The sequence below is a fragment of the Tachypleus tridentatus genome, chromosome 4 (assembly GCF_004210375.1).
Source record: "Tachypleus tridentatus isolate NWPU-2018 chromosome 4, ASM421037v1, whole genome shotgun sequence".
In the NCBI taxonomy this organism is placed as follows: Eukaryota; Metazoa; Arthropoda; class Merostomata; order Xiphosura; family Limulidae; genus Tachypleus; species Tachypleus tridentatus.
In genome coordinates this window covers 85,104,550-85,127,616 of record NC_134828.1, presented here as the reverse complement: position 1 = coordinate 85,127,616, position 23,067 = coordinate 85,104,550, and the positions used below count along the sequence as shown (strand labels likewise).

At 32.5% G+C, this 23,067-nt stretch overlaps 1 protein-coding gene across 4 annotated transcripts in view; it reads left to right on the top strand.

The window, feature by feature from the left end:
• The window catches only part of LOC143249605 (transmembrane protein 8B-like), a 43,173-nt gene that overhangs the window by 11,879 nt on the left and 8,227 nt on the right, over positions 1 to 23,067 (top strand). For all 4 annotated transcript variants that reach the window (XM_076499741.1, XM_076499742.1, XM_076499743.1 and 1 more), the window contains 8 exons: positions 6,713 to 6,917; positions 9,471 to 9,595; positions 9,872 to 10,167; positions 11,181 to 11,587; positions 16,388 to 16,611; positions 18,408 to 18,562; positions 20,088 to 20,266; positions 22,232 to 22,492. In XM_076499741.1, the coding sequence (XP_076355856.1) occupies positions 6,713 to 6,917; positions 9,471 to 9,595; positions 9,872 to 10,167; positions 11,181 to 11,587; positions 16,388 to 16,611; positions 18,408 to 18,562; positions 20,088 to 20,266; positions 22,232 to 22,492 (1,852 nt within the window). The remainder of the gene's footprint in view (positions 1 to 6,712; positions 6,918 to 9,470; positions 9,596 to 9,871; positions 10,168 to 11,180; positions 11,588 to 16,387; positions 16,612 to 18,407; positions 18,563 to 20,087; positions 20,267 to 22,231; positions 22,493 to 23,067) is intronic.

The following is a 23,067-nucleotide window of genomic DNA, read 5'->3' as shown; positions in this document are numbered from 1 at the left end:
AGTATGTTTCGTAAGTGCGACAACTGTAGGGGCTGTTTAACATAAAAAAAATAAACTACAGTTTTTTCAGTCAACTGAATTAATATCATTTATGCTGGTAATGGTTTTTAGCTTTTCTATTTAACATTAACCATTTTCAGTCATGCTTACAACGCAGCTGTCTTTAGCAGAAAAAGTTTGGAAAGACCGGTATACACGTTGGGTAAGATTGTATTTAATCCACACCAATATACACGTTGGGTCAGGTTGTATTTAGTTCATACCGATATACAAATTAAGTCAGATTTTTATACCGGTATACAAGTTTGTTTGTTTGTTTTGGAATTTCGCACAAAGCTACTCGAGGGCTATCTGTGCTAGCCATCCCTAATTTAGCAGTGTAAGACTAGAGGGAAGGCAGCTAGTCATCACCACCCACCGCCAACTCTTGGGCTACTCTTTTACCAACGAATACTGGGATTGACCGTCACATTATACGCCCCCACGGCTGGGAGGGCGAGCATGTTTAGCGCGACGCGGGCGCGAACCCGCGACCCTCGGATTACGAGTCGCACGCCTTACGCGCTTGGCCATGCCAGGCCTACTCCGGTATACAAATTGGATAAGATTGTATTTAGTATTTAGTCTATACCGATATATAAGTTGGGTCAGTTTGTATTTAGTATTTAATATATACCGATGTACAAGTCGGGTCATATTGTATTTAGTTTGTACCGATGTACAAGTCGGGTCATATTGTGTTTAGTTTGTACCGATGTACAAGTCGGGTCATATTGTGTTTAGTGTTTAGCCTCTACTGATATACAAGTTGAGTCATAGTGTATTTAGTATTTAGTCTCTACCGATATACATGTCAGGTCAGATTGTATTTAGTGTATTCTACTATACATGTCGGGTCAGATTGTATTTAGTCTATACTGATATACATGTCGGGTCAGATTGTATTTAGTCTATATCGCTATACATGTCGGGTCAGACTGTATTTAATCTATACTGATATACATGTCGGGTCCGATTGTATTCAATTTATACCAATATATAAGTCGGGTCAAATTGTACCTAGTCTATAACGATATACAAGTCAGGTCAGATTGTATTTAGTCTATACCGATATACTTGTCGGGTCAGATTGTCTTTAGTCTGTACTGATATGGTCCAGCATGGTCAGTTGGTTAAGGCACTTGACTCGTAATCTGAGGGTTGCGGGTTTGAAATACCCGTCAACAAACATGCTCGCCCTTTCAGTCGTGTGGGCGTTATAATGTGACGGTCAATCCCACTATTCGTTGGTAAGAGAGTAGTCCAAGAGTTGGCGGTGGGTGGTGATGACTAGCTGCGTTCTCTCTAGTCTTACACTGCTAAATTAGGGACGGCTAGCGCACATAGCCCTCGAGTAGCTTTGCGCGATATTTAAAACAAACAATGCTGATAGACCGCAATAGTAGATTGCGTAATTCAGAGAAACAAAGAAATCCCGGCTCACCTGCAATAACTTAGGATGAGTTTTACCGTTCTTACAACCTTGACTGACTTTATGTAAATATTTTATTTTCACTTATTTTCTAACGTGAAGGTATAACAAAAGTACACGTATATATGTATGTGTGCACTGTAGAGTTATATGTATTGCATAAAAGCGGCGGTCTTTTACCGAATGTAATTCTGTACATTGTACTCAAACAAAAGGATCACAGATGTTAAAACGTACTTTTTGTGTAGGTACAATGTGTGTATGGTATATCAGACTGGACAACCTATACTGGAAATTCTATTATTACAACGGCACATGGACGTCTTCATCGTTACTGTTGGTGGACGTTAGCGCCTTCTTATTAGTGTTTATATTACAGGCATGGATCAATAGAAATCACACACATCAGATTACGTCTTCTGTATCGATTTTTATGATGTAGCGTATAACAAAACAAACCGTTTACTTACCCATTTCTTTTGCGGTTATTTTCTTTCCAAGTTTTATGACATGAATGATACGAATCACTCTTCCTTCTGCACGTGACTTTACGTGAAACAAGTGTAAAGAAGCACGTGATACTTTTTTTTTTTATTCTGCGTAAAAACAGTAACACTTTTATGTAAGTGCCAACTAGCTTGACAAAAAATGAAAAAAACAAACACAAAACACACAGGTAGTTTTGAAAATATAAGCGATAAATAGTCATTTGGTTTATTTATATACCACATATATGTATAATTAAACGCGGCTGACGTTTTATATGAAACTTAAATGTGTTTTATTTAATTATTGTTTACGTGTATACATACAGGGTGTCCCAAAATAACGTTTACACTCTTTGGATCATTATAACTTGCCTTGTTTATTGATTTTAATAATGAAACAAGATACATATGATAGCCAAAGGATTTATTTAAAGATTTAATACTGAAATGAAGAGAAAAAATAACAAATAAAATTCTTCCCAAGGAAAACTCTCCTTGGTTGAAATTGTAAAATGTCACAATTTGCTTGCTTCACTTCAGGTGTTCAAACTGAAATCCGTTCTGCTCCAGTCACATCTCATAACGGGAAGAAATGGAAGTGCACACATCAAACACCATCTCATCTGGTATTAAAGCACATTGTTCTTCAATTGCAACTCTCAATTAGTCAATTGTTGGCCTTTTCGTGCTGTAAACTTTGTCTTTCAGAAACCCCCACAAAAACAAATCCATGGGTGTCAAATATGGTGATCTAGCAGGAAATTCTACACTTCCTCTTCGTCCAATCCATCTGTCTGGCATAGATGCATCCAGATATGCTCTCACGTCGCGATGGAAGTGGGGAGGAGCGCCATTCTGCTGGAAGAAACACTCTTCTTCTCCAAATTGTTCTTGGATGCGTGGCATGGCAAACTCTTGTAGCATGTTGAGATAATTCCATTCTGTTACGTTGTCTTGGAAAAAGAATGGTCCGATGAGTTCCCTAGCGGACAGACCACACCACACAGTCATTCCAGGCAAATTCAAGTGATGTTCCTCTGTAACATGTGGATTTTCTGTTTCCCAGTAGGTGCAGTTGTGTCGATTTATTGAGCCATTCAGCTTAAACGTTGCTTCGTCACTCCAAACAATTTTGAGTGGAAATTCATCATCGCCTGCAGATCTAGCAAGATACCATTCACAGAACTCAACCCTTCGATCAGGGTCATCTTCATTCAGAGCGTGAACAAGCGATGGGATGAAACTTTTGAATTGGGAACACTTCAAAATGCGATGAACGCTGGATTTAGGGATACCTGTTTCACGAGACAGTTGGCGCACTGATTTTCATGGAGAATTCAGAACATTATCAATGACCTCTTGCTCTCTTGTTGGGCTTGTTGATGATCTTTTTCGACCGGAGCGACCCTTTCTCATATGGTGGAGTGTTCCGTGTTCATCAAACTTGGCGATGATGCGTGAAATGCTGGGGCGAGATGGCGCATCCATATGGAACTTTCTAGTAAAACGTTTTTGCACTTCAGCTTTGTTTTCGACTTTCCAAAAAGTTTTGAGAATGAATATTTTGTGCTCGATTGTAAGCTGATTATCCGCCATCCTTGGACACAAGTCAAATCTGAAACAAAAGAAACGGTTTATTAGCTATACACAGTCAAAGAGTGTAAACGTTATTTTGGGACACCCTGTATATATTATGCGTATGGTTACCGAGAATGGCTTACTGCGTAAAGAAAATCGACAAGGCATTCCGCTCTCATACCCGTGCACCAAGGAAATTGCTGTTTAGCTAATTCGTTATACGAATTATTCGAAAGACTGTATAATTTTTTTTTATATATAAAACGATATTTCTATATGTTAAGAAGAAACCGTTTATTGAATTGGATTCCATCGACCCTTCCACGAATGGGTTCGATTAAGTCTTCAGTTCAATAGCATCTTGTATCACAGCATATTTTTCTGAGCAAGGCTACTTGTTACGTTGCCATGAGCACCATATCAGCAGTGCCATAACATGTCAATAACGGTTTTAATGACATCATTAAGAACATATGTTGAAACCAGATAAAAATCTACAAGTTTTGAGAATATGCTGTTTCGTTTACACATTATACTTATAAAGGTGATTGCCCCGTACGATATTAGATCGTGTATTTTTTTTATCTTGTGATAACGGAAATATATAACCAAGTTGCGTAAAACTTAATAAAAACGTACTAAATGCATACAGGTGCTGCTTAATATATCAATGTAAGTTAACTTAGTATTTTCGTTTGTAGTTAATCGCAAAGCTACACAATGGGCTATCTGTACTGTGCCCATCACAGATATTAAAACCCGACTTTTATCGTTATGAATTTTCAGACGTACTGCTGAGCCACTGGGAAAGGGGGTCATTCATTTAGTATTTCTGTCATTCGTTTTAAGTTGAGAAACTTTCCAGAACTTTGTTGCGAGTTGCCCTTATGACAAAAAAAAAAAAGATTTCCTTTTGTTTTAGAATTTCGATCTCTTTTATTGTTGACCAGAAAGTTACATTGTGTATACACATACGAACATATGTATATACTTTGTTACACTGTACATATATATATATGTCTGCATTTTAGTAAAATTAAATTATTACATATGAAGCCAAACAAGTAAACAAAAACATGAGGAAGGACTGTGTTAAAAACAGCAAATCCAAACCTCTGATTAATTATATTATAACCATAAATTAAGTCATAAACAAAACATATGCAACATATTTTGTTTATGGCTTAAAAATTTATGGTTATAATATATGTGACTTGAGCACCCACATCTCACTCTCCTAATTTCTATTTCTAACTCTTTATTTATTGCTACTATTTATTTCTTATGTGAGACTGGCAAACAGAGTTTAAGACTGAAAGACAGTATATCACCCCCCATAATGTGGGTCCTACTTCTTCAGTCACCTCCAAACCTAGGGTACCTTTTATAATCCCACATTGTAGCTTGTACCCTGGAATCTTTTCAGTTAATGCAGCATTTTTGTTTAATTTGTTTTTATTTCAGCTTGTTTTTTGAGTTATAACAAAGTGATATAATTAGTCAGAGGTTTGGAGTAGCTGATTTTACCACAGTTCTTCCTTGTGAGTTTACTTATTTTACTATTTAACTTCATTAAAATGTATTTATTTTCACTAAAATGTATATATATAACTATATACTTTGTTTTCCCGATTGTAGTAGTAACCACTTCTGCCAAAAAAATCTATCAGTGATTTCAAAATGGCATCACTATTACCTTTGTTAGCTGTGTATTGTATGTATTATGTATTTCATACATTATTCTTGGTTATGATCATTTTATATCTAATAAGTATAGTTTATTTTCAGAATGATAGGATTTTTTGCTTGCATGCATTATTCAAATATGAAAAACTTAGCCTTATACATTGAATATTATTGTTATCAGAATATTTTTTTGGTCTCTTGCCCCCTCACTGTACTTGTTAATCCTAACTATGCTTACTAGCATGTGTATTTTCTGATAGCAATGCCACACTGAGCTATCTGCTGTGTCCATCAATGGGAATCATACCTCTTATTTTACTGTCTTAACGATGCTTATCTGACATCTTTCTTAATAGAGAAAGTTTCCAGCTTTCAACCATTTATGGTATTCAGAAACAACAAAAATAGCAAGTTAAAAAATCTATGGTTTGTTCCTAAGTTTTCTAAACTTTCCAGTTAGACAGATTCTTTTATTCACCTTTACAGCTCAGGGTAGTAAATATCTGAAGAAACCAAGAATTGATGCTCAAGTCTTGTGATCTACACGGCTTTTCAATCTGCTCTCTCCAATGGCATATAATCATTGGTATGAGTTACTTTTAAAGCTGGGCTTCATTAATAATTATACAGATATCATAAAAGGGTTGTAAAGAGGGCTGTAGTATTAAAAGAACTAACGTTGAAATATATTCATGATAGCAAGACACGAATCATTATATTTCAAGTAAATACATGTATAACCTGTACTTTGGGATTTCTAAACAAAATTCTTTGAAAAATAAATGAAATAATGCTTTACAGGAGAGACTTGTCTGAACTGCTCAGAAATGAAAGTTTGAATTGAATATTTTTTTATTTTTTTCATGCGACTGACATGAAATGAATATTACGTAATTTAAAAATGTCAATTTGAAAATATGTTTAGTTAAAATTGTTGAAAGCACATAATTTTTTTTAATTCTCAAATTTTATATGTAAGTATACATTTAACACCAAAAGGGTGAGCATGTTTGGTGCAATGGGGATTCGAACCTGCGACGCTTGAACTACGAGTTGAATGCTTTAACCACCTGGCCATGCTGGGCCTGTTATGGATCTAGATCATTGATAAAATATTCAGTTCTAGACCAGATATAACACTCAATATAGTTTGTAAAACTCTTATATATGAACCATAATTTGTAAATACTATTAGTAATAACTGCTATTATAAATTGTATTGTTCTTATATTTGTGTACTAAAATATATTTGTGTTAAAAACAAAATTGTGTGTGTATCAGTCTTGTTGGGAAATAACATACATTTGATACATATTAACATTTTAATGACTTGTAAATTCAAATTCAAATTTCCAGTTATTTGAAGTAGTAATACATTAACATAGACATATAACTGTTGAATTCAGGGACTTCTTTACACTAGTTATATGTGGACTAAAACTACTCCTTGTCCATTTTTCCTTTCTTTCTAATTTTTGTTGCCATTTAGTTTTTTGCAGTTTGGCAGCTATCCTGTCATCAATCCACAAAATGAAACTTTCCCGGATAATTTCACCTTCCATCGTAAGGACCTATACCACGTAGCTATGTTTACAGACTCTGATCCAGTGTTTCTTAATGTTACCTGCCCGATGCCAGGAGACTGGTTTGTGATAGCTTTTTTGACAGAAAACTCTCAAAAAATAGTACAAAAAGTAAGCTGTAAATATGATACCATATTTGTTTATAAAACTTTGCAGTTAAACGTTTTCAGACGAATTTATCCTTTATTCTGTAAATGTGCCATTAAAGTTAACTCATTTTAGTTGCTTTTGATTATTTGTCATTCTCTAGAAGAATATTGCTGTATTATTGCACATTGTGGAAGGATATCAATATCAGTATCTTTCCTGGCAGTTCAGATGATATATTGGCTTCACCAACCTTTGAATGAGAATGACAAGTCATGTGGGTAGGACTAATTGTTCAGGGTAAATACAGTGTTTATTGCAAAGTAAGAAACATTGGTTTTGGTCAGTCTAGAACAATATATAAGCAGTTTGAAAGAAGAATCTGGTAAAAAATAACAGCCCAACATTAATAAAAGCAAGTATGCATACAGTATTTGTGTTAAGTGTGATTACGATAGATTGTTTATTTCATTGTACTTTGTATCTACTCTCTTTATTTCATTCATTCTCACAACTCAGTTATTCAAAATTTATCATTATTCCTTATTAATATTCTGATCAAATATCTTGTTATTCTGCAGGCCCATCTCATTGCTATAAAGTTAATTCAGTTTTATCTGAATATACCACCAATGGAAGGAGAAAGATTTGTTGTATGGTATCAAAAGTGATCGGCTTCAGTAACTAGTAAACGTTTTTTCACTGTGACACAAAATTTTCATTTTATTTATGTGCATATATAAACAATAACTGATATTTCTATACTGTAACACATGTAAGAAGAAACTTTACAAAATGTTTCATCTCAAAAAAGAAGTACCTAAGAAAAGGGAATCTAGGATTTGAGAAACAATGCTTTACAAACACTTGAGAAATCATAGTTGATTGTTGTATACTTAATTAGCCTTTGAACAATATATACATGATTGTTGTGTCTATGCTATTACTTGCTAGCAATGCTTAAAGTGTTATTTTATATGTATTTTTACATTATTCAATTTAACTAGTTGTATTGTAATAATATTTTGCTGACTTCTAGAATGTACTACTTTAGAGCCTATAAGACAGGATATAGCTAGTTTTTTGGCAGTATTTCAGTTCTAGTAGTTGAAGTAGACATTTTGTGAAAAATATAGATAGTTTTGTATTTTCAGGTGAATGGAATTAATGGTAGAGCTTCACTTAACAAGACTATTGAACAGTTTATTCATCCAAGTTATAAAATCATGGAGCTATACTAAAAGTTCTTGATAACTGAGAGTATGCTAACTGAAATAAAGAGAATGGACAAAACATGATAAAAAAAACTAACAATCATTATTACAGTACTTAATATAAAAGTAGCGATTGCACCTGGTTCTAAGTTGGACTGAATACTGCAAGGCTTTGAAGTTTTTACTTACTCTTCACATGCTCATTTGAGTTTGTATGTCTTTATTTATATTTAAAGAAACCTTGATGTTATGATGTTTGACTGGTGGTACTGTGTGACAAGTTATTCTCACAATATATATACTTGAGATATTAACTTCTAGGTGTGTTTTCTGAGCAGCCATTAAAAACATTACTAACTTAATTCTTATACAAAGTTGCAGTAAGCAGTAATTCATGGGTAGTAATAGCATACATGTAACTTTGAGAATAACAATGGAAAATAAGGAAACTTGAAATAATATCAGTTTAACAGCTTCCTCAGTCATGTTGTATGTGAAATTTTGTATGTATTCAGAACAAACAATTAATTTAGAATTAATCATAATGCCACGAGAAGATAGAAACAATATATTTCTATACAACATTTTCTTGTCTTTTTTACATTAAGCTTGTCTTAAGCTGATAATTAGCATTAATCTTACAACTAATGAATTTTAAAATTGCAGGATTTCAAATGGGTATTTCACAGACATAACAACCGTTTAATAGAGATACAACAATACAGTGCTGAATTTTCCACTAAGTATGAAAGACATAAATAAATACAGATCTTTTAATAAAGAAATACGATACGTCATCAAAAGCCTTTAACTGTAATACTTTATTCAAAAGAAACCCTTTAATTTAAAAAATAATATAAAATACATACTGAAAAACTATTTAAAAAATAAAGATGCAAATATATACATAATGAACATCATAAAAATTTTTTTTAAATCATGAAAATGTTAAAGTCTTTTATTGTTACTAATACGTAACACAGTACTCTTTATTCTGGAAGTGGTTGAATAAATGTTTTGTAAAATTAAGCACATTATTTTTTAACAAAACTAAAGACATGAATCAAATATAATATATACATAAATGAAAAGTCTTTTACTGTTAAACAAAGGTACATAATGTGTAAAAAAGGAACTTTTTTTTTCTTTTAAACATTCATAACAGAATATATAAAGTTAAAAACTTTCAACATAGGTTAACCTTAAACAGTATGAAATCAATATATACTCTTAACTAAGTTTTCTTATAGTTTGTTGGTTCTTTTATAATTTCTTTTGTTTTTATCAGTGAATTAAATGTGTCAAATAACTTTTAAGTTCGGTGTTTGTTTAGTGTTACAAGGCTATCTTGTATTTGTAACAGGGTCTTTATCATGCCTGTCAGGCATGGTTTTCGTCCTCACTAAGCTTAAACCTAGAGAATTCAATAACCACACTATATCCAGGAACTTCCCTTCTTCAACACATAACATCTGACCAATTCTACAGGTAGTACACAGTGATATTTATTGGTTGTTATAGTTTCATACATTATTATTTTTAAAAATTATTTTCTCTGTGTATGTATTTGTTGCTTTATTTAAAAAAGTAATATATATATATATAAAACTTTGATTTTTCAGTAGAGAGTTGAGATCTATAATAGTCTCAGCTTTCCAGCTTGTAATTTTATATTTTAGTGCATTGAGTAGACTTGTATTTGAATACTTAAGTAATTCTCCAATAAAATATTGATGCAATGTTTCTTCTTACAAAACCTGTTAGATTTTTTACACAAAAAAACACTTGGTCTGTACGAGTTACCATCTCCAATTGTAAGACGGAATCAGAGTTAACAGAAGGTGAATGCTCTTTGATGGTGATGACCAAAGCTTTAGCATTGCCATCCTATTACCTGCTGCCAGATGTTTCAAAAACTACACTAATCAACTGTTCAGAGTTAGAACCTAAAGTTGACTGTTCTCTTGAGATGATCTCGATGGAAGATGATTGGAACTACATTTTGATTTCTTTAGTTAGCAGTAACAATGCAGAGTTCAGTATCAGAGTTGAAATCGCAGGTGAGCCAAGAAACTGCAATAGCTGTTTATTTACTACAGATTTAGAGTATGTAATTTTATATATTTTAAGACATTAGGGGGTCAAGATTATTTCTCTTATGCTACAATAATTTTGTTAAAGTCCTTATACTGGTTGGTTAGCCAAAAGAAAATAAATTGTCTTGTACATGTTAAACTGGCATTAAGTTTAACTTCATCACATTGGATGATAAATGTTTTTGCCTAATAAACTAATTAAGACCTGAATTGAAAGCAAATACTGTAATAACTTATATTGTTATGCAGGTACTTTTGAATTATTTGGTAAAAGGCATGAAAAGTCCAATCCACTTTATAAAAAGAAAGCTTTTATTTCCTTTACCACCAAGTCCACTGAATGATAGGCTTAACTGCACAAACAGTTTTAATTGCTGACTTCTCCCATATCTCTAGTACTTCAGTGGAATACAAATTAAAAATTTACAAAACTGAAGTAACAAGCTAACTTCTTAACTAAATAACCAATTCAGCAAATAAGCCTATTCTACTTTGATTGGTGTTTCTATATCATTCATATTATATCCCAAACTCTCAAGAGTTTCAAGAAAATTCCAGAAGTCATGTGTTCATCACATCACATTAAAACTCTCAAACATTCAAATCAAAATATTAAAACGTAGTCTACAACACAATCTAAGCTGTTTGATTTTCAGAATTACCTTTGATTATTAGTTGGACAAGGTTACTGAGACTTTTAAAAACGTATGATATATTTATTCATTAAGTTTCTCTTTTAATGTTTATACAGAAACATTATTTGTTCATGCTGGGGTTTAAATCAGTGTTTACTAGTAATTCATAAATTTAGAATAACTTAAACATACTTTAGATACAACTTTCAGCCATATTTCTTTACAACTAAAATGACACCAAATAAGCTGGTCAAAAAAAGTTACTAATCACTGTAGTTACTATTACCATTTTTTGATAAAAGGTTTTTAAATTTAATGTAAAGATATATATTTAATTTTCAGTATGTCAAGACAGCAAAGAAGACATGAATCAAGAACTATTTCCAACTGCTCATCATGAGAGCATTCGATCAATCCCACCTGTATTGAACTGGGACAATAAAACACTATCTAAGCTTAACTTAGGGACAGAGGTTTTTAGAGCAACCCCTTTTTTACATAAATCATCTCATCACTCGATAATTCATTACTCAAATATCAAGACTTCATGCTGGGATGAAGTGCCTTTAGTTCGTTACACTTTACAGAACTTAGCTTTTAAGTATGATGTATTTCCTGGGAACAATTCATCTATACCTGCTCAGATTTATGTTTCTACAGAAGTTCCCACCCTCCTGAGGTTTGATGTGTTTCCTGTACAAGACATTGGAGGTACATTAACCGTGAAGCTTGCTCTTCCTGCTAATGATGTAAGCATCTAGAAACAAGTCTATACTTTTATCTTTTTCCTTTTAGTGTAGGCTTGAAAAAAAATTTTTTTTGTGTTTTTGCTAATTCATTTTTATTAGCCAAATGTAAACAAGGTTGGTCCACTGGGCCCACCCATTACTGAAGAAGAAATGGTGGCCATGTTTCTGAATTTATTACATGTGTCTACATGAAGTATTCTAAGCTTTGAGTAAAATGTATAAATCTGTTATACACAAAAATTCAGATGTTTTAAAAAGTATTTGTACTCCAGATATGTCTGTGAATTGACAATGTCAATCTAATTCACTATTTCACAAGTCAATGAGTATGAGTTGATCTTCATGTGAAGAATACAAATATTTTTTTCATTGCAGTTTTCATATTGCATTTATGTAACCTTTAAAAGCTCTGAAATGCATATCTCTTTTATTCTCAACATTTCTGTGTATTATATGTTGTATTTACTCTCCTATTTCACAGACTGTTGTTAAATCAGGAATTTAGAGTAAAATAAACAGTTAATAACTCTGACATCAAATATAACATACAATATTGAATGGCACTCTGTGAAAGTTCATGACATGATGTGTACATAAGGTTAAACTAAATTTAGGTAAGTATGAGGACAGCTCTTTAAGATGTTATATCCTACGTTTTAGAAAACATGAAGCTAAAAGAATAGACAGCTATTCTAACAGAGAGAGAGGTATTAAAAATTTTGATGTTCTATATTAATAGAAGTATTTAATAAATAGCTAGAATTGGAAGTTTATATGTTGTTACCATGGTAGATGTTATTATAGTTTTGGTTAATAAAGATTATGAAAATGTTACCTAAGCAGATTTTGTGATTTTTTATAAGTGTGAAGTTTAAAGAGATCGTACTTGTAACTGACAGCTTGAAACAGAAATGATATAATAAAAAATGTGGAGTGTGTATGAGTTGAGATTTCTGAAAGGAAAATTAAAGTGTCAGTTGCAGGTTGTTTTTACATATTCTATTCTCAGGTTTTATTAATGAAGAAAAATATATAAAACAATCTTTAAATTTCCAATGGAACATATGCTTTGTATAGAATACTTTAATTGTAGAGAAATTGATAAGGGTAGGCAGTTTTCTTAACATGATGTTAACATTTGTAGATGAATAGAGTAATTAAAGTGTTAGTAAGTGAAAAAAAGCAAACTCACAAGAATATAAAGTACTTGTAATATGGAGGAGGCTGAGATGTATTGTAGATATAAAGAAACCTAATAAGCTACTGCCAATACAAAGAGGATGACAAAATTTTTTATATCAAAGTTAAAATCTGACATGCTACATTTATTAAAACTGCATAAAAAGAATCCAGGAGTAGATATTTCAGTAATAATCTTATAGTAGTAGTGTTGAAGAAAGAAACATGGCTGGAGTATTCAATAACATCTTTACTAGTGGAAGAATAGATTTCTAATTTGAACAATTTCTTCAAGGTTGGAGAGTAAGTTGGATTGTTGCATATTGTAGTCAAACATGAAAATTGAATTTTAATACTGTAAAGTTAAATGTAATGCTGTTGGGTTATAAAAATTTGAAAAGAACTTGTTTCTCGTGTGAGTGAGAGATAGTATGTGAGTGAGATGGATGAAAAGAAAAAGCTTGAAACCTACAGTTGGGTGTTTAACTGTGATTAATAGATCTAAAAATGTTCTGGGGACCTTTATAAACTTGTAGTTTAAGAACAAGAAAGTTATTGTAGTTTGTAAGGTATTACTTAGAACACTGTGTAGTTTAATTTCTGTGACTATGGGTATGATATCAACATGCTGATGTTTAAAATTGTTAGAAATTGGATAGTCTGCCAGTGGGTGGTCTTTGTTAATGTTGCAAACAGAAAGGTTGTAAATGAAAAACTTGAAAATTAATGACAAAAGATTTAACTTTAGGAATCCTAGATACAGATTTTTTCTTCAGAAAAATATTGAAAGCTTTACACTTGACTTTGTGCTGAGTATGTTAATTTAAATTATTTTAAAACTGTGTGAATGAATAAGGGATTAAAGTGTGCATACCAGGATCTTTTACAGACTGCCATTCATCATATATTATGTATTTGATGTCAGGATTATCAACTATTGATTTTATTCTAAACTTCTGATTTAGCAATAACTTATGGAAGAAGAAAATAAATACTAAATACAGGATACCTAGACATTGATAAATTTGTAGCTTTGCATTTCAGAGGTGGACAAAAGTATTTTTATTCTTCACATAAACATAAACTTGAACTTCTGTTATCTTGATCATATGTTATTAAGCTTCATCATTGTTAAAGCAATGTACTAAGTCTTTCAATGAAAACTAGCTCTTCCACTTCTTTCATTGCACATGTGTTTTTTGCTTTTCATCTGTATTTATTTGGTGTTCATATTAAGTTTTCTCTGTAAATGCCAGTTGTAGAGAAACATGCACATCTGTCTTTATATAATATAATCTAGCCCTAGTACATTTTTGCAGATTTTATTCTGACATTTCTGTGATATCTGAACACTTCATTTGTATTAAATAGATAATGATTTTCTGCATATTAATCTGATAGATATCAGAGTAGTTCTTGTTTGAGAGGAGGTTCAGGCAAAGGAGATTATTATACTTGAAAAGCATTGTTAAATGGACTGCTAGCACCGATCTTCAGTAGTTTAGGTTGTTCAGACTATAAATTAGGAATGTGGATATAGTTGTGAGCTTTGTAAGTTAATTGAAAAGGTAAAGCAAAATAAGACTGAGCCTAAAGAGAGCTTGGCAACAGGGGAGAGCTCCAGTTTGGATGAATTATGTCATTATAGTTGATCTGAATTTGAAGTTGTGTGGAAATGATGTTTATGGTTCTGATATGCTACTTCCCTCCTCTCACAATATTAACTATTCTTGTTAATTGCTGCCCTCTGTATGCAAACGTTTTTATTATGCATTCCACAAGCCTTCTGAATGCTCTTATAAAATGATTCCAACCTACCTCTCATGGAAACATTCATGCATCTATCCATAGGAACACAGTTGACTCACATGATGCATGTGACTCCTGTGCATTTCTCAAATGGTAGTGCTTGTGCTCTACATCTGTCTTTTTTGTTTTGTTTGGTGTTTTAGATTGGTATTGTTCTCAAATGATTTAATTTAATATACTGAGTTTTTGTTTTGAAAGTTCAATTACTCTTATTCTATTCACATTTATATCTTACTTCAAAAGTTTATGTTGACTGTTAAAACGTTGGCTTATTCTGAAGTTAATATCACCACTTCAGGTGTCTCACATTTGACAGGTACTTATCACAGGCTTCAGGTGTTGGTGACCTATTGGAAAATTTATCTACATTTACTTGCAGAAAGAGTTAAAATGTTATGTGGGCCAACCTTTATCTCCACACATTGCTCCATTTTCTCCTGAATATGTGGAACCCAGGAAGGCAGACTGATAAGGACTTTGATTGCTTGTTTCAACCTTCTGAATTTGCCATGCCTTCCCATGCCCTTCCTGAGAATTCTTTTTGGCCTTCCTTTGTTTTCATGGAATATATTTCTCAGGTATGTGATGTTTCATCCCTTTCTACTATATCTTATGATCTGTGTCTTTCATCACTTCCTGAATATACTTCCCAACCTTATATGTTTTTATCTCCACCCTCCAACATTCCAATTCTTAATGAACAATTCACCTCTCAGTTGAGCAATGGTGTTAGCATGCTTCATCCCCTACATGCTTTAGATCAGTCTGCCCTAACATATCACAGAGCTGACTGTTGATATCTCAACCAACAACTGTTGGGTATAGTTTTACCCATTTGTGGGGTGGACTCTGAATCTCCCATTGGTCTAACCCATGCCCAGTTTTTATGCCTGTGTCTTACTCTCACACTTTTTTGTGACACCTTTCCACAATCCATCTCCTGTCTGAGGCTTTTCACATAAATCCTGAAGGATTTTCTACAGGCATGTTCTTCCTCCTTGCCTTCACATTGGCTTGTTTGTCATCTTCAGCTGTGGCCTTGCAAAAGTGGATTTCTGTTCTTAAGATATTTTAGGTCATGATGCTATCTTATCTTGAACCCATTAACCTACTCCTTCCTCATCTCCAGGATTTATGTGTGGTCTGTTTTTAAGATGTTTTATCTTTGATATGGTTCAGAAGCCCTTGAAGTCTCATGTAGTATCTATCCTGCAACAACCTACTCTTTTACATTTGGTAGTCCATTTATCTCAGTCAGAGCCAATTGTGGTGCCAATTTTGGTTTCCCATCCTTCCCTTACTGAGCTTTTTCCTATCCCTCCTCCTTCATCATTCATCATTTTGGTTTATCCAACAAGGGACAGTGTACCAATTTTAGTCCTTTCATCCTTTTGTTTTTGTGTGACTTTACAATCTCGAGTTTTTCCTTAACTCATTGCATTCACCACAATCACCAGTTACCCTTCTTTGGGTCCTCAGTACCTTATCTCAGGCTTTGGCTATAGATGCCTTCAGTCAAGATTGGCCACACGAATTTCCTACTTCTACAGTTACATCCAAAACCTAGGGTACATTTTATAATCCCACATTGTAGCTTGTTCCGTGGGTTCTTTTCAGTTTATGCAGTGTTTTTTGTGTGATTTGTTTTTGCCTCAGCTTGTGTTTTTGAGTTATAATAAACTAATATAATTAGTCAGAGGTTTGGATTTGCTGTTTTTAACACAGTCTTTCCTTGTGATTTTACTTATTTTACTATTTAATTATTTTCACTAAAGCATATATATATACCTACAAAACGTTTATTTTGGACAGGACGAAAGAATCAACAATTTTTCTGTTGAAGCATGTATAGAGTATGGATTACGGCCCACGTTAACACCAAGTGGAGAATGTTTAACACAAATGTCAGTGTTGGTTAACAGCAGCTCTTGGCACACGAGGCTTAAAACTTTAATGATTCCATACCCTCAAGCAGGTAACTGGTATATTAGTCTGTTATCCCGTTGTTATTTGGAGGAACAAAATAACAATGAAAGGTTAGTTTTTTTATTTTTACTTTTTACATAGTAATACAAATTTTTGACCTTAAAGATATTGTGGTATTTTCAGGTCAAACTGATTTTCCTTAAGAGTGATGTGAGAGGTCAGCAGAATAACAGGAGATTTATTATGTAATAATACTTAATCAGCAAATAATTTAATTGTGATAATGAAATAAAGACTGGACACAAAATAAACACAAAATGAACAATCTTTATTAAAACACTAAAAACAAATACAATGACAGTGGACTGTCACTTTTACTATACCTATCTTTAGATTAATTATTTTTGAAAAAATACCATACTATTTAAATCTAATGTTCTGTACTTTTCAAGAAATGTTGTATTTATCAAGTGTGACTAGTGCTACCTATGTGACCAGTCATTCTCATACAAGCATAGGTGAGCAGTAGCCTTAAAACACTACCTGTTCTACCATTGAAGGACACTGTTTTTCACATACTGCACAACATGCAATATTAGAGCTGTAATTACCATGTGCAGAACAGGTATTATTTTTTAGAGAATGACAAAAGAACAAAAGTAGCTAAAACAAAATGAACTTAATGGTTTTGTTGATCACTTATGATATGAAAACTGCACATAAAGGATAACCTCAGAATAAATACTATTATTTCAGAACACATGAAATATTTTTATGCCACAATATTGTGATTTGGTTAAATATATTGATAACAACTGAAATTTTAGAAATTTTATGATGTACATCACTACTGAGAATACTGAAAATTTTCAGAAGTAATTGAAATACAATACGTTTAAATTCCTAAGTTTTACATGATTGAGTTAACAAGTATAAACAAAATCAAGTGTGTTTTACAGTATTATGTATAATAATAAAAGGGTGTATCAGTTAGTCTGTGTGCAACTGCTATAGCTCCAAGAGGAAAGAACCTAAAAACCTGAAACTTTTCACCCATACTAAGTGGATCCTGAAGGTGTGCACATGATATATATTATTGCTTATTTATGTGCTCATCTTTTTAATGAGGCAAACTAGCAAAAAAAACACAGAAAAGAAGTGGTTTCTTAAATTACAAATATAATTCACAGACAGGCACACATGTACGTCATAGGTCCTAGAGGAAAGAACTTATAAACTTTAAATTTTGCACCCATACTAAGTGGACCCTGCTAGTTTGCACTTGGGTATTATTTATCTTATCCACGTTTTCATGTGGCAAACTAGTGCAAGCTATTGAAAAAAACACAGAAAAGAAGTGGGTTCTTATATAATAACTTCTAATATATAGAAAGCCAGTTTGTTTTGGTAATAATGGCTTTTGCCATGTTGTCTAGCAACAAAAGTATATAGGTTATACTTTTAAGCTAAAATGGGTTGAGAGCATACACACCTTCAATCTAATAATCCAAGCAAACCTGGGTACTCTTACTAGTTTGTAGATATTTGAATTACTTAAATTAGTTAGTTGAATCAAGGATTTATATTTGTAATGAATAAATATAAAGATGTTCTTTATTCAAATATGCTAAAGACTTGTATGTTGTTGGAATAAGATGGGAAAAAGAAAAAGCACCCAAAAAATTATCAGCTTGCTGTTTTTCATTGATTATTTATAACAGGTACCTGTCAGAGTAAAAAAAATCTTACAAGTAGTGAGTAGTTTTTATACATAATTTACTAATTTGTCTAAACTTGGCTACAGAAAACAAGATTTAATGTATATAAATATGATATATTTATAATAAGCTAGTTTTAATGAAAACTGTATGGTAAAGCTGGATCTTAAAGACTTTCTTTTATTTAGCAACACATTAGATGTGACATGTAATTCCAACAAGATACCAGTCATTGTTCAAGTCAGTTCATTACCATGTGTTCTTGGTAAATGTGGAGATCATGGAAAATGCTATCAGTATATCAGTGGAGGTTTCATCTTCAGCACTTGCGTTTGTAGTGCAGGTACGACTTCGTACATACCGGTGTTGTTTTATTTGTCTGTTAATATACAGGGTGTCTTAAAGTTGGTTGCCATAAACTGCATGTCTATACGTGTTTACAGAACACTCTCCCACAAACCTGAAATGTACTGAAAGATGCTCCTTGCCATTAACAGGTAATTTCTTTAATCTGACAGTGGAAAATGACTTTGGGGATATCTGGTATATATATTAGATTATTTTTTTTTTTTTAACAAATAACTGTTCAATTTAATGGGACCCTGTGTAATAATGAGCCATACTAAATTCTGCCTCAATATTAGCCTGGACATAGCATACCATACACACCATAAAATTCTGGCTGGAATGTTGTTATATATTAGCCAGTTAGTCATGGTGTATGGTCTGTAGTTAGTCTGCATATGTCTCCACATCACATAGAGTAAAATTCAACATTAAAGTTTACTTCTAAAATTATAACTTAGATGAAGATCATGTGATTGTACTGCTAAAGAAGATTATTGGGGTCTATATTTTTTTATAAATCCAATTTGGAAAACATCCGCATGATGGTTTAATAATATATTATTGTTTTGCAATAATTTCTTTCTATTGTGGAGTGATAAGATTAGCAACTTTCCTTAGGTTTTATTCACCTTATCAAAGGAGTTAACTTACCTTACTACAATAAAGTCGTTTTTTAACAAAAATTATGTCAAGTAATTTGCACTGTAGTAATGCAAGAAAGGCCATGTGGTTGTTTCTCCATTAGTCCACATCATGTTTCCAGTTATTCATTGTCCGTATTTACATCATAAACATTCTATAAGTCGTGGTTTTCTATTTTGCATCATATGTAATTATTTTTCAGTTGTCCATGTATGTGAAGTGTTACACAGGTATATATTTTGTAGATAGTCTAAATAAAGTGTTTAATTGTTTGATATTAATATATTTGTATTAACCTGTTGACTGCCAAGTATTTCAGCTGCTACGGCAACTCCAAACCAAGTTCAAAATACAACTCTAATGCTTCTTCATTTTGTAACTTTTTTTGTGATGCCATTTTGGATTGAAAGTGAAACAATTTGTAAGTAGATCAAATGCATGTCTTTAAAAACACATTGAGAACACAGTATTGAGAACGAATTAACTCGTCTGTGGCACTGTGTTACCGATCGGCTTGGACGAGTTATCTCATCTACGGCACTGAACAGGTTAAACATTGTACATCAATTCAATTCGGTTATACTAAATGTCTTAAGAATTTGAAATATTTGGTGTGTGTTAAGAGGTATTTTAAAGTTTACAGATTATGCTGATTGATCTAAATTTTATTTATCTATTTTTATTAATTTGATTTTGTTTGTGTACTACGGTGTAAACTGTAGTTTGTTTTCTTAAGTTATTTTGAGCGAATACATACATTTTTCTACAACAGTGACTTTTTAATTAGCATACATTTTTCTTAAGCTCATTGCTCATTATTCAACATATCTTTGAAGTGTGGTACAAAGTATATTAAAAAAGATATTTGTTATATGCAGGTTGGCAAGGTTGGGGTTGTACAGACAACAGATATGCATTGTCATATGGCCAGCTGTTGCAAGCTGTTCTTTTGCTGACTTTAAGTAACATATTTTTTATTCCTGCTGTGGTCCTAGCTATCTATCGTCATTACTATGTAGAAGGAATAGTATATTTCCTTTCTATGTCTTCTTCAATAGTAAGTTTTAAGTTTGATACAGTAAATATTGCTTGTTTTTGGTAAAAGTCTTTAATTGTGTAAAGTATTAACCTTAAATACTAGATGAAATCATTAATTATTTAAAAAATTTAGAAACTGTGACAGTAATTTGTGGGTTTAATTGCAGAATTGATGGTTGTTTTTTTTTGTTTTTATGACTCATGTATTATTAGGGACTATAACCAGCAAAGGTGTGGATCCACAAACATTTTGATGCATAAATAGTTTAGACAAACATGTGAGAATTCATATGTAATCCACTAACAATTTTAGGGTTAATTATTTTAATTTGTTTCAGTGACATCAGTGGTAGGAAAATTTTGAAAGTCTGATAAAAGATGGTTAGCAAAGTTTAAAATTTTATTGGATAATCAACATGGTTTCACTAAGGAAATGTCTTGCTTTACTAATGGTTTGATATTATTTAAAGAAGTTATTGTTCATCTAGATGAGTGTATAGGTGTGAACTTGGTGCATCTGGATTTTCAAAAAGCATTTACTTGGTGTCACATGAAAGGTTTGTTTAAAAAGTTATTTTTGTAAGTGTAGGGGACAGATTCGCTTATTTGATAAAAAAGTGGCTGGACAGAAGAAAGTAGATTCTCATTGTAAATGGAGTTTAGTCAAGTTTGATGAATGTCATAGGTGTTGTACCTCGTGGCACATTTTTTGGACATTTTCTCTTTTTGAATTCCGTAAACTATATACATGAAGGAGTGGTCAGTAAATTACTTTAATTTGATGCTGATATTAACATTTTATGTGTTGCTGACTATGAATAGGATGTTACTGCTTTACAAAAGAATTGAAAATATTTGGTGAATTGGGTGAATAAATGTCTGATGGGTTTTAATCACAACAAAGGTAATGGATGTGGGTTATCAAAATTTGAAATAAGGAGTATAATCTTACAGCATTATGGAATAAAAACTAGTTGGTGCTTTGGTTTATCAGTCTCTTAAACCTTCCAAGCAATGTTCTGTTACTAGTGACAGGGAAAATAAGATTTTAGATTATGTCTACAGAAATACTGAATACAAGTCATGAAAGGTTTAATTTCATTGTATAGGTCACTGGTTAGGCCACATTGATTTCTCTTGAAAAAAAATGAGGTTAGATCTGATTGAAATATTTAAGGTTGTTAAAGGAAGTGTTAGCATTATTGCTGTTGTTTTTTTTGTACTTATTGGTGAGAATGGTAGGACTAAGGGTCATAAATATAACATTTTGCAGGGTAGGAGTCATCTTCAGCTAAGCCAGTTGTATTTTTCTTTGGGATAGGTTGCAGTAAAGTTAAGGAAGTTTAAGAGAACATGTGATATATATTTGAGGTTTTAATTTTTAAAATGTAATTTAATGGATTGGACAGTCGAGAAGAACCAACTGATTCCTTGTTATCCTTAAATTATATGTTATCAGTTAAAATACAAATTTATTGATATTTGACAGAAAATAACTAAGAACAGTGTAGAGCTGTGCTAAGAGTAGAAATGGCTCGGCATGGCCAGGTAGTTAAGGCCCTTGACTCATAATCTGAGGGTCACAGGTTCGAATCTCAGTCGGGCCAAACATGCTCGGCCTTTCAGCCATGGAGGTGTTATAATGTGATGGTCAATCCCCCTATTCAATGGTAAAAGAGTAGCCCAAGAATTGGCAGTGGGTGGTGATGACTATTTGTCTTCCCTTGAGTTTTACACTGCTAAATTATGGACAGCTAGTGCAAATAGCCCTCATGTAGCTTTGTGTGAAATTCAAAACAAATCAAACAAACCAAACCAAGAGTAGAAACATAAGATCATGATGCTGTCATTTCTGTTCTGAAATTTAACGTTTTTGGTAGTATGATTATCAGTATAATTATAAAAGTAACACTTATGAATTCCTTTAGAAAATAAGTCACAAAATAGTTTAAAGTCTTGACTTATTGGATTCATTCTTTTGTAGTTTTATCATGCCTGTGACACAGAGATCAAAACTTTTTGTCTCATGAGACTCAGTTTACTGCAATACTGTGATTTCTACCTGGCTGTTTTGGCTCTATGGGTAACACTGATTGCTATGGCAAATCTCTCTGAGACATTACGATCTTTTGCATACACGAGTGGAGCTGTAGGAATTGCCATAGCAGTTGAATATGACAGGACAGGTCTGTGGACTTTTGTGATTCCAGCAGCAGTGGGATTTTGTATCTTGTCTGTATCCTGGGTAAGTAATAATTATACTAGATGTGCATTCATTGGATTCCTAAAAGTGTTCTATTTCAACAGTAAATAAAACCAAAATTAAGAGTTACAAATATTTTTATTTCTTTTGAAGTTCATTTGTCATGGTGTGTTGTAACCTATGAAGTGCATAATTCTTTTCCTGATTCACATCACATGTGTGCTAACTAATGTTAAAACAGTACAAATTGCAATATTAAGAATCCATTACGTGACATCATTTTAGTGTCCACTGACTGACAGACAACACACAACAATATAGTGGTTTGAGTAGTTTAAACAAGTGATCTCTCCAGGTAGCCTTTGGCCTCCTTTGGGAGAAATTAAAAACAACGTAGCTTTGGGACCACAGTTAATGGTTTTTCACACTAAACGTAATTTATAGTAATATTACTATAAGTTTTTAAAAATGCTATTCATCAGTAAGCTTGAACTTCAAGACATTCAGGGAAGAATAAGCTGTAGAAATTAAACATTTCTTGCTGGTAGAAAGAATCTGTAGATACTATTTTAAAAGCATGTATAAATTTTGTGAAAGATAACTTTTTAAAGTTGATT